The sequence below is a fragment of the Xenopus laevis genome, chromosome 3L, assembly GCF_017654675.1.
Source record: "Xenopus laevis strain J_2021 chromosome 3L, Xenopus_laevis_v10.1, whole genome shotgun sequence".
In the NCBI taxonomy this organism is placed as follows: Eukaryota; Metazoa; Chordata; class Amphibia; order Anura; family Pipidae; genus Xenopus; species Xenopus laevis.
This window is the reverse complement of record NC_054375.1, coordinates 90078641-90092009: the sequence shown is the minus strand read 5'-3', so window position 1 is coordinate 90092009 and position 13369 is coordinate 90078641. Positions and strand designations below refer to the sequence as shown.

The 13369-nt window shown below is 37.6% G+C and overlaps 1 protein-coding gene and 1 long non-coding RNA gene across 5 annotated transcripts in view; one reads left to right on the top strand and one right to left on the bottom strand.

Annotated features, from left to right (window-relative positions):
* LOC121401519 overlaps positions 1-13369 on the top strand; it is a 301118-nt gene that overhangs the window by 41265 nt on the left and 246484 nt on the right. The gene's annotated exons all lie outside the window — the stretch shown is intronic.
* Positions 1-13369, bottom strand: part of prkcq.L (protein kinase C theta L homeolog) — a 64702-nt gene that overhangs the window by 7390 nt on the left and 43943 nt on the right. For both annotated transcript variants that reach the window (XM_041586569.1, XM_018252752.2), the window contains 6 exons: positions 13232-13361; positions 9953-10062; positions 8755-8860; positions 3897-4057; positions 3074-3247; positions 1777-1868 (listed from right to left, as the gene is read on the bottom strand). In XM_041586569.1, coding sequence (XP_041442503.1) covers positions 1777-1868; positions 3074-3247; positions 3897-4057; positions 8755-8860; positions 9953-10062; positions 13232-13361 — 773 coding nt within the window. The remainder of the gene's footprint in view (positions 1-1776; positions 1869-3073; positions 3248-3896; positions 4058-8754; positions 8861-9952; positions 10063-13231; positions 13362-13369) is intronic.

Here is a 13369-nt window from a genome sequence, read left to right as displayed (position 1 = left end):
TGTTTCTGCCTCCCCTCCTGACACGTAAGTTGGTGAGGGGGGGCGGCATTTTTTAAAAATAAAAACTAAGAAAATAGGCTGTGCAAAATAAAAAATGTTTTCAATATAGTTAGTTAGCCAAAAAGGTAATCTATAAAGTCTGGAGTGACTGGATGTCTAACATAATAGCCAGAACACTACTTCCTGCTTTTCAGTTCTCTAACTCTGAGTAAGTCAGCGACTTTAAGGGGGGGCACATGGGACATAACTGTTCAGTGAGTTTGCAATTGATCCTTAACATTCAGCTCAGATTCAAAAGCAAATAGTTATGGCCCATGCGGCCCCTCCTCAAGTCACTGATTGGTTATTGCCTGGTAACCAGCCAGTGGAAACCAAAAGAGCTGCAAAGCAGGAAGTAGCGGTCTGGCTATTATGTTAGACATCCAGTCACTCCAGCCTTTATAGATTACATTTTTGGCTAACTAACTATATTGAAAACATTTTTTATTTTGCACAGCCTATCTATTTTCTTAGTTTTTATTTTTACACTGAAAAAAAGCTGTACTGATTCTGTAACAGCCCAGAAGCACTTTGTGACAAGTAGATAGGGAAGCCGTTCCTTGCATTGATCAGCTCCATTTATATAGCTCTGTGTATGGGAGACATGCCTATGACTATTGCTTTATATAGCACTTAGTGTAAAGTATATGCATACAGATAGGAATGTGCATTACCTGGAAACATATGCAAAAGATTGCTTTTATTGCATATAATAAAACATGAACAGCAGCTACTTATGCTCTTCATGCCCTCCAGCATTTAATTATAGATGAAGGCACCAAATAGGCTGCCAACAGGGATTGCGTTGCTGTGTGTTAACAGTCCTGGAGCAAACTTTGCACCTGTCATTATATTACATTAGATGATAATTTGATGATGACTAGAGGAGACTGGCTCATTAAATAGATATAAAAGTGATACTCACACAAAAAAAACTACTTTTCAAAATATTAGTATACATTATAAGTCAAGTTGATTTTCACCAATAGTTTTGCTTTTCTAAGTAATTGTTAATTGAAGTTGCTTTTTGCCAACCTGACTGTCCCTTCTCAGTCAGTTAAGGTTTCTAATGCTAACTACTGATGCACAAATATGGAAGCCCCTCATAGAGGAACATGGATGGTCAGAAAAGCAGTAATGAACAAGCATCGGCCAATAATTTTATGGCAAAATGATAAATACCATACAAAGACAACGTTTTGTAAAAATGAAGTTAAATTTCTGGTGTCCTGCTCTTTAATTTCTGCCCTTTAAGTGTCATTGCATAGGAACACAGATAAATGCTTTGTGTGAAGTTTCAGCTCTCTATTAGGGTTATTTGCTTTTGCCCTGTTTAACAGGGAATGATGGCATGTATAGGAGACATGTAAAAAAAATGGAGTTATTAGGGGTTTGGGATGAGAAATTAAATTTAAATGAGAAAAATGGATTGCTACATTCTGAAAGCCCAGGTACTACAGAAAAGGTAGTTTCTTGGGGGGGAATACTGATGTGGATTAAACTTACAGTTATGAGGCCATTGTTTTTTTTGTTTTGTAACTTTGCTGTTTATCTTTTCCCCTCTTATAGCTAAATTAGGCTCATGGCACTATATTCCTTTTGGTGGTCTCGGGGAGAACAGCAGTAGTCCCTTAAGCACCTGTCCCATTAAAAACATGGTAAATGCATGCTATTGTCAAAAATAGAATTTGAATGCATCCATCTATTAGTCTATATATACAATTGTTTTTTCCTTACGTTGCTCTGGGAAGATCAAATTTGTGGCAACTTTGTATATGGAACATAAGATCTCCACCATTGAGGTACTCCATGACGAAAAACAGATGTTCCTGTTAGGGAAATAACAAGAAAATTGGTAGATGCAACATTCTTTAATAAGAGTTTTTTCATGGATTTCCTTCTTTTTATACTTATGGATAAGACGATTAGCCATTTTTAGTTGACCAAACTGACTGGTACTATTTTCACTACCAGTGTTTAAATTCTTTCATCTCAATGCATAACAAATCCTACTCTGAAATTGTGTTTTCTTATTAGTTGTTTTTTAATTTCAATGACCTAAAACATTTTTTTTGTAAGGAACTGAAAGTAATAAAACAAGAAACTGAGGGCATTTGCTTTCTGAACTACTGTGTATGACTGCATTCATTCCAGGCATAATAAATTGCATTTAATGTAGTTGAACTGGACATGAGATCTGTGATGCACAATTTATTTGAATCATAGATCCGCTTTCAACATGTCCATCTTATGCATAACATTGTTCATTCCCACATTAACCTCCATGCTCTTTATTATTCATTACTTTGCAATGAATGAGAATTTACATACTAATGTTGGAAACCAAATGATGTGTGTTGTGATTATTGTCATTCTTGAATTTATCCATATTGTAGTTTGACTTGCTGATAAAATATAGTATGTGGCATCAGCAGCAGCTCTATCTGAGTTTAAATAGAAATGACTTAAATACATGTGTTGCATCCATCATGGGGACAGTGGTAACTTGCTTTTTTCAATTAAGTATATAACTCGTCTGGTTGGACTGATTCATGTGGTAGTTTTTGTAAAAGTACTTTCTAGAAATATCTTTTTTTTTTTTTTTAAAAAAAAATGGAAGACATTCAACATTTAAACCAGAAGGCAGAAACAGTAGATGGAGGTGAAGGACAATAAATTGTCTCCAAAACTGATAAAAAATTAAAGAAATTTATGTAAATTCACCATTTAGTTAATAGTGATGGGCGAATTTGGGGCGTTTCGCTTTGCTGAAAAATTCTCGAATTTCCTGCAAAATTTGCGAAATGGCGAAAAATATGCAAAACGGCACCGGCATCTCGTTTTTGACGCCGGCATCCATTTATTTTTGACACTGGCGAACTTTCACAGCGGTTTTGCGAATTTATTCGCCGGCTGTGAATCGTGTGAATTCGCCGCAAATTCACGCCTGGCGAATAAATTCGCCCATCACTAGTAGTTAATTCCCTGGCCAGCATTAAATTTATAAGCCCATAAACTGCAGTGAGTTACCTACCTTTGTTTGGAATGTACAATAAAGATGGGTGAGGAATGGATGCTCCCATGCAAGTGAAAGTACCCTTTTCTCCACCATAGTGCATTCAACATCATCATCCATAAGAACCACATCTTTCTTCAGGACTTTTATGGCAAAAAACTGATTTGTCCCTTTCATTTCAGCGAGAAATACCTAAAACGGATCACATTGGCATAAGTGAAAACAGTATGCCCTTTCAAACACCACTTTGGCTCTAGCATTGTGGTCTTACACAATTTTATAATGGTAGTTCTGAAGACTACAGATAAAGAATGATATAGGATACACCTATCGGTGACTGGAAAGTGAGAAGGATGCCACTGGGTGGAGGTAATAAGACCATCTCCCCCTATCTGAAGGAACTCTAACTGCAAACTATAATACACTTAATTAGGAACAGATATATTTCTATATAGTAATACATTTACACTAGAAATGGTGCAGGACAGTGGGCGGTTCACCATAAATAAGAATAACTTCCATTCTGCTCTGCTAAAGGCAGTATTGATGCTCAAAAGGCTGTCAGTCATAAAAATTATTTTTACAATGTACCTACAAACCACTAAATGTTTGCAAAAAGCAAAAAACCCACACTTTCAGTATATGCCGCGCATATACTTATATGTACTACACACAAAATTTCAAGTGGACATATTAGCATTACAAATATGTTATACAGTCATTAAACTCATTTTAAAGAGTAATTAAAATCAGGTTGCAAAACTGATTTTAGCCCTCTAAGAAAAACCCTGATTTAGAAAATGCATAATAAAATACATTATGATATATTGTCAAATTGTACCTTTCCAAAGCTCCCTTTTCCCAGCATTTTATGAAGAACAAAGTCTGAGAAGGTCACTTTAATCTGACAGCTTGACTGTTCAATTTCCGGTTCCAGCTCAGCAGGTGACTCTTGAACTTTTATATTTTCAACTGGTGATTCCCAACAAATACCTTGTGATTCTTAAAATGACAACAAAATAAATGTTCAGTTCGATTATGCGTAATTATTACAATGCTAGTATTATACTAGGGATAGAACATTTCAAGAAATCACTTTGTTTTGACAAAAAGGTATGATTACAATTGCACTATGCACTAAAAGAGACACATTTGCAGTAAAAAACAGAAATTATTCTATTGCATTTTAAAGGGTAGCTTTTTGCTGCAAACACAAGGTAATAGTAACAATGAAATGGCGAATCTTTCCTTACATCTTAAAGGGATCCTGTCACCAGAAAACATGTTTTTTTTCAAAACGCATCAGTTAATAGTGCTACTCCAGCAGAATTCTGCACTGAAATCCATTTCTCAAAAGAGCAAACAGATTTTTTTATATTCAATTTTGAAATCTGACATGGGGCTAGACATTTTGTCAATTTCCCAGCTGCCGCTGGTCATGTGACTTGTGCCTGCACTTTAGGAGAGAAATGCTTTCTGGCAGGCTGCTGTTTTTCCTTCTCAATGTAACTGAATGTGTCTCAGTGAGACATGGGTTTTTACTATTGAGTGTTGTTCTTAGATCTACCAGGCAGCTGTTGTCTTGTGTTAGGGAGCTGTTATCTGGTTACCTTCCCATTGTTCTTTTGTTTGGCTGCTGGGGGAGAAAGGGAGGGGGGTGATATCACTTCAACTTGCAGTACAGCAGTAAAGAGTGATTGAAGTTTATGAGAGCACAAGTCACATGACATGGGGCAGCTGGGAAATTGACAATATGTCTAGCCCCATGTCAGATTTCAAAATTGAACATAAAAAAAATCTGTTTGCTCTTTTGAGAAATGGATTTCAGTGCAGAATTCTGCTGGAGCAGCACTATTAACTGATTCATTTTGAAAAAAAATTTTTTTCCCATGACAGTATCCCTTTAAGGTCCAAAAAGTGAGACTGTGATGTCTGCCTCCCAGAAATGGCTGGGCGCACCAATTACAGTTGTGAAAATAGGAAGAATTTTTCATTCCATTTTGGAATAAATTGGACAGCTTCTGGGGGGGGGTAGGGGGTCACCTTATTCTGGATCAATTACAAATTAGCATATAATAGGATGGACATTTATCAAGATTATCTGCATTTTTCAACTTCCACATCTTAAATGTGAAGAAAGACATTAACTCCTATCTCTGTTCATGACATGTACAGTAACTGATGTGTATCATGTTTGCTAGTATTAGCAGCATTCCAGAAGGTAATTTTTCCCTGAAGGTTTTTTGAGAGATTCCAGCATAACCATACAGAGTTAGGGATGTAGCGAACGGCGGAAAAAATGTTCGCGAACATATTCGCGAACTTGCGACAAAACATGCGAATAGTTCGCGAACGTCGCGAACCCCATAGACTTCAATGGGAAGGCGAATTTTAAAAGCTAGAAAAGACATTTCTGGCCAGAAAAATGATTTTAAAGTTGTTTAAAGGGTGCAACGACCTGGACAGTGGCATGCCAGAGGGGGATCAAGGGCAAAAATGTATCTGAAAAATCCATTGTTGACACAGCGCTGCGTTTTGTGCTGTAAAGGGCAGAAATCACACTACGTCACTCAGGTGATGTTTCTGGACACGGAATGTGAAAAAGCTCACACAGCTAGGTGGCACTTGGTTAAAGACTGGGCAAATAATGCCTGCAAGGGCAACGTATACACTACAGCCGTTGGATACGGAATATATTATTGCTGCTTGAAAAACGTCACTCGGGTGGTGTTTCTGGAGACGGTATTATTATTGATATTTAGACAGCTAGGTGGCAGTTGTTTGAAGAACAGATGCAGATGAGAGATCAGCAGCAGGACAGACAGCTGCCCACAGCAGCTACATACAGAGCACTGCAGTAGAAGGTAGATTACTAGCCAGCAAAGCTACCTAACCTAAAATGTCCCTCAAATCCCTGCAGAGTTCTGTCCCTACAATACAGAGCAGTATCAAGTAGATTACTAGCCAGCAAAGTTACTATCAACTGTCCCTCAAATCACTAACAGCTCTCTCCCTACACTAGCTCTTCCAAGCACACACAGGCAGAATGAAAAAACGCTGCAGGGCTTCAGTTTATATATGGAAGGGGAGTGGTCCGGGGGTGTGGGGGTGGTCCAGGAGGGAGAGCTTCCTGATTGGCTGCCATGTATCTGCTGGTCTGGGGTGAGAGGGCAAAAATAAGCGCCAGCTAAGGCGAACCCAAATTGGCGAACGTCGCGCGACGTTCGCGAACATTCGCCGAACGCGAATAGTCGATGTTCGCGCGAATTAGTTCGCGGGCGAACAGTCCGCGACATCCCTATACAGAGTATGTGTATTACATAGGTCATCATAACACATGTACAATACGAATGTCCAAGCAGGGCCGGATTTACATAGTGGGCGCCCCTAGGCCCACTGCCGTTCATCGCCCATGTCCCCTCCAGGGGGGACAGGAGCAATGGGGATTGGCGTATGGGAAATTTAAAAAATTATTGTATCTCCAGCTCATCCCCAGTGTTTTTGAACCAATGTGGGTGTTATTGGGCAGCATGCCGCCCCCCTAAAATCCTGCCACCCTAGGCCTGGGCCTAGGTGGCCTTTCCACAAATCCGGGCCTGTGTCCAAGTACAATAAATAAGTGGCACAGACGTAAATAGTGATTAATATAATATGGGCATGCTGATCCAGACAGAGATGCAATAGTAACACATTTATTCCATCATTCACTGCACTTCGTTCTTCACCTTTCATGACTATCTTTTATTTGAATTATTGGACAAGATGCTTTTATTATTTAGATATCTTTTAACCATAACTGGTTATTTGTTTTTCAAATTTTAAAGAAGAAGGAAAGGCTAAAATTAAGTAAGCTTTATCAGAAAGGTTTATAAAAATACACCAATAAACCCTCAAAGTAATGCTGCTCTCAGTCCTCTGTCAAAAGAAACACAGTATTTCTTTGCTTATATTGTGTACACATGGGCTTCTCTATCATACTTCCTGTTTTCAGCCTAACCCTCCAGGGCTAGGGCTTGAGCATGCTCAGTTTGCTCCTCGCTCCATTTTCTCCAATCCCTGTTGTAATCTGAGCCCAGAGCTATGAGTGAGCAGGGAGAGACTTTGGCAGGAAGTGATGTCACACCAAGCTTATATGGCTGCTGCTATCCTGAACAAACAGCGAGAGTTTCTAGTTCTTTTTATGGTCAAGCATTCTACAGAATATATATAGTGAATAAAGTACCCCCTCTTGTAAAATATAAGGATATTATAAGTTACCGAGGAGTTTCATGACCATATAAAAGTACGAGGCTGAAGGCCGAGTGCTTTTATACAGGTCATGGAACTCCGAGGTAACTTCTAATATCCTCATATTTTTCAACTGGGGGTAATTTATTTATTATAATACACAAGTTTCAGTGTCATGTGACAGAAATGACATCAGAACTCACTGTTTATAACTAATGACATCAGAACTCACCGTTTATAAGGATATAATTTACAGGATATTCATGGCTTTTGTGTATTATATAGTGTTGTAGCTTGCACTATTGTGGTTAATCTATGGGCAATAAACTGCTTTGGTAGCTTTCCTTCTTCTTTAATACACTGTTTTATATTGGTTGAGGATTTATTTGTTGAACCCTACATATTTATTTTATTTGTTTATCTACACACGTACTTCAATATAAATATATATCAGGTCTCGCTAAGAAGAGATTTTATAGCACAATATCTGCATCATTATTTATATATTATTAGATCTTTATCTACTTCCACTTTAGTTGCATATGCACAAAATCTGCCCCTGTAGATCCAAATAATTCGATTACAGTTGGATGTACTGGCTCAATTATTTAGGCAATAATAGAATTGGTACATGTGTTTGAAAGAATTCTCATCCACTACTGGCTGAATTTAGGCTTTTATTGGACAGTGGAGCTCATACTGGGCAAAATGCACCTGGGCAGTAATCCTTAGCAATCAATAGGGATGTAGCGAACTGTTCGCCCGCGAACTAGTTCGCACGAACTTCGACCGTTCGCGTCCGCCGAATGTTCGCGAACATTTGGGAACGTTCGCAGTTTGAGTTCGCGTTCGATCGTTCGACCATTCGAATTCCTTCGACCGCTAAAAATCGAACGATTTCCATTCGTTCGAACGATTGTAAGCATTCGATCCAATGAAAAGCATTCGATCGAATGGCTTCGATCATTCAATTCGAATGAAAATCCTTCGATCGAACGATTAAAATCCTTCGATCGTTCGAATCGAACGATTTTAGCGGTGTTCGAAGTTCGCGAACTGTTCGCGAACGTTCGAATTTTTTGCCGGTGTTCGCGAACACCAAATCGGCAGTTCGCTACATCCCTAGCAATCAATCAATAGCTAGTAATTTTTAGCCAGTTACAAGTAAAACAAATGGGTACAAACCCCCCTAAAACACCTATAATCTGATCAGGTGCCATGTGTTACTGCCTACTTGCAGTGTTTATGAATGACCCCCAGTTTGTGTAGCTTTCTTGAATGGTAGTGTGCTCATTTAGCAATCAGATTCATGAGCTCTCAGTTCTGAACTGTTGCCACCAAAAATCACCACAAAGTCACTAATGAGCCACTATTGCTAGATTTAAATCATATCAAATTGCCTTTCCACAACTCTGTTAATGCTGCAGACAACAAAAGTTCATTCGTTTATCCAGTTTAAGTCCTATACAAACCTTTCTTTATAGATAATACTATGGGCTGCTGTTGTGCATTGGTTGCAGGGCCAACATTAACAGGTCCTTCCCTGTAAATAAATTCCGAATCCCGCTGTCTTCTGTCCTAGTATTAAAAGGAAATTGCATGAATTCAATGGATGGTAAATTAGTTGGTGTGAACATATAACATGAAGGCCGGAGTAAGATTAATTGTTGTAACTTTAACAGAAACACTACATTTTTAAAATATATTTTTATGTCAATTTACATATCATTTTTACTAAGCATGCTGTTTGCACAATAGCTTCCCTTTTCCTTCCATATATAAAAGAAAGGAATGGAACAATATGGTCTTTTCCTCCGTGTTCTACTCACTGTATTGTGTGTGTGTGTGTATATTTACCCTTGGGGAAACAAGTAGGAGAGTATCCTCATTTCTAAGAATGCCATGCCAATTTTTGAGTTACAATTAAGAGTACAGAAGGGCACTGGAGTTTTAAACATATATCCTAGTATTGGTTAAAGGTTTTTAAAATGTAATATTCTCCAGTGTTCACATTTTCTCTGTTTAAAGGGATTTTTCACTTTCCAATCACCTTTTCAGTTCAGCTGTTTTCAGATTGTTCACCACAAATAGACTTTTTTCAATTGCTTTCCATTTTTTATTTTTTACTATCTAAATCTAAGTTTAAAGTTTAACGTTCTGTCTCTGGTGTCTGGCAGCTCAGTAATTCAGGTGCAGATTCTAAACTGTTAAAATTTTGCAACATTTAGTTGATCCATTTCTCAGCAGCAGCTCTGTATTATTAACAACTATTGTATCAATTCTAAGCTTCCTTTAATGAAACTCAGGGATTCTGTTCAGCAGTGACAAAGATAAGAAATGTATCAACTAAATGTATCAATTTACAACAGTTTAGGGAGTCGTGACCCCCCCTTTCCAGAGTAGCTTTAGAAAGGTGAAAAATTAGACATACACTTCAATAGTAGATAAACGGTCACATAGAAAGTGGTTTGAAAAAGTCTTTATTTCTGGTGAACTATCTGAAACCAGCTGATCTGCGAAAGTGTTGGAAGGTGAATAACCCCTTTAATTGTTTCTAATGGAGATGTAGCTCTGCTATAGTAAAAGGCAACACCCCCCAAATTTATTTAACATTGATCCAGTACTTTACATTTCTGCCTCCTTCCTCTCCCACAGGATTATTTTCTTTACCTGTTGGGAACTCTCTATCATTGCCAGAGCTTCTGCCATTAACTTCTGGTTAACCCCACATAGATTTGCAACTTTCACGGCACATTTGTGATGAACGTTCATGTTACACTCTTTAAGAAATAAAATGAAATTATTAACAAGTTATTATTAACAAGTTCTTCCATCTTCTTACCATTAATAAAAATGTTATATCTGATTTGATTATTAACGGCACACTCTTAAACCAGTTTATGTAATTATACTGCAGTTATAGAACAGCCTCGCTCATTTTGTACATGCTTGTTCATGTACCCCATTATGTAATTATAAGGCACAAAATGTAGCCATATTCACTTCATTAATATTTTATTTAAATCGTTAACGCTACCTTCTGATTGTAACAGTGCACTACATTCTTGTATAACTTTTGCAGTATAAAGGCTAAATTAACCCTATAGCTCACATTATCATTACAAAGAAATCTTTAAATGGACACTTAGTACTGAACTGGAAGTTCTAACAGATAAAGAACAGTTTCTTTTTTTTGCCACTTAACAGATTTTCTTATTATTTCATAGATTCACATTCTCACCACTTCTATTAAAACACAGGTTTTTGCAATGTGCTTAAATTCTCCCATTGCCCTCCTTTCTGAGATTCGACTTTACCCATGAGGCCCTCTTGGAACAAGGAGTTCAGTCAACAGAGGGGTTGATAAATGAGCTAGCCCTTTTTCCTTGTCACAAGGTACCGTCAGGAGACTGACCTCCTTGGTGGGCCCCAGTTGCTTAAAGGGGACCCTTCACCCAAAAAAAATATTAAAAATCCTATTTTATCACATTAGTCAAGCAAAATGAACTTAAATTACACTATATAAATTATTTGAATCTTGTTTCCTTCAGTCTGGGAATTCAAAATGATAGCAAACAGGCAGCAGCCATTTTGTGGACACTGTTATTAAGGCAAGTCTTGCATCATCTCAGAATCTTGTTTGTGCACCAGAATGGGGGACCTGATGTCCATTTCCTTGCCCTGGCTACACAATTAAATGGTAAGGAGAACGGGGGAATGTGGGGAGAGCAGTGATATCTAGGAAGTGCTGAATGGAAAGTGAAAGTAATTGTCTGCCCCGCCTCTATGCCATGGCATAGAGGAGGGCAGACAATATTTGATTGACAGCTGAGATTTTTAAATGAGTTTACAACAGCTATGAATGCTTTAATAAAAAATAGAAATTGGATTTCATGTTTAATTTGAAAAGGACTTTTATTATACAGATTTTTGTGTCTGGGTGACAGGTCCACTTTAAAGAGCTTTTGACACCATGAATTAAACTCTTTTTTTTATATCTATTATAATATTTCCTTTGAAAGCTGCTTATAGCTTTGCCATAAAGTATTTGCATAATGCTTTTACATTACTTGTCGGATGCCCATGTTCCTGTATGAGGGGGCTGCCATATTTGTGCAGCAGGTGTGCGTTAGCATTAGAAACTTTAACTGACAGGCTGAGATGGGACAGTCAGGTTGGCAAAACAGTCAGGTTTAGAAACTTCAACTAACAATAACTAAACAAAAACAAACCTCTCAACAAAAAATGATCAACATGACCTATAGGTAACTTTTAATGTACAGTCATATTGTTTTAGTGTCAGTATCACTTTAACTAGTTAGGTGAGCAACTACTATCTTTAACCAGCTAAAGTGAGTTCCAAGGAATGTGATCAACCACTGGCTGGTCTATGTAGTACTATTATATTGGTTGACCGTAGGCAAATCTTTGAGGGAGCTAACCTCTGGCCGTAGGCTTCGTTAGCTCTTCTTCCTTATTCTTAAAGAGGCTAGGGTACACTACCACAACCTCCTATATGACATTCCCAGGGTAATTGCTTGTCCCTACTGAGGGACAACCTTCAACCAGAACATTCTGAATGGGCTTCCTGCCCTCAGACTGACATCTAGTGAATCAATGCAACCAAATACATATTTATGTGTGTGTGTGTATATGTGTGTGTATATATATATACACACACACACACACACACACACACACACACACACACACACACACACACACACACACACACACACACACACACACACACACACACACACACACACACACACACACAGAAGATTCCTGTGTGGAATCGAAACGTTGGTCCACTTTAATAAACCTTTATGATCGATAACTACTGACTCACGCGTGACTGATTCTGGAGTGCCGTCATTGGAGGGATTTTGCATTGATTTACAGACTGGCACCCGGCCCTTGGATCGTTTATGGTCGTGCGTTCCTGCTCGTTCAGGTATATGTATATATGTGTATATATATATATATGTATATGTATATGTATATGTATATGTATATGTATATGTATATATATATATATATATATATATATATATATATGTGTGTGTGTATATATGTGTGTGTATATATATATATGTGTGTGTATATATGTGTGTGTATATATATATATATATATACACACTTGTTTTCCCATAACTCTGTTTTAGTTTACTGTATAAAACACCAGTGGAAGGAATGTTCCCCTGACTTTATATCTGGCTACAGATTTACTTGTCCATGTACAGTTAGCAATACGACTTTTTGAATCTGGCAATGTATAGTTCTTTATTAACATACAATGCCTATACAGGTTTAAAGCCTTTCTTTCATTTGTTTATGTGATAGGTGCTCTTTAAGAGCATTGGGGACCCATTTTATGTACCGTACAGATATATAAATACATTTAAATCCTTGTAAAAGGGATACTAGCTTCTCTGTATAAGTCTGATGCAGAGCCAGTAATTTCCATGTAGTTCTATTTACAGCAACAGGGTAATACAAATAAGGCTATCCTTTTCAGTGTTCAACTTCTGTGGCTGAACATGGAGTTAAGTATAAAGGGAGCACTAACCTGACCCCTCTCCATTTTTATACAATTTTTATAACACAAAAAATTACTGTAAACTGGATTTTGTTTAATTACAACTACTACTCTGCACTGAGTGAAGATATATTTTATAAACCTTGTCTACCAATGTATTGTTGAATGTTGCTCCCCGGTTCAGTTGATTTTACAGACACACCTCTACAAGTGGATATGCTTTGTAGTTTGTAGATGCAACAGAACATATAGCAGCAGTGGAAGTCATTGGCCCAACAGAGCGATTAATAATAAATGTTATTAAATGGTACCAAGGAATACATCTTAAAAGGTGTGTATAAAAATTGAAACTGATTATCAAAGTTTTGAAGAAGCATTAAAATAAATACAGTTCTCCACTCACTCACCAGCACACTTTAATCCCTGCCGTGCAAGACCCCACAGCAGCGTCCCACAGTGTTCACAGAAAGTAGGACTTCTATAGTTATTGACTTTAAATCTGTGTGGCATGTCAATTTTAAATCTTTCTTTGTGAAGCTGCAAGA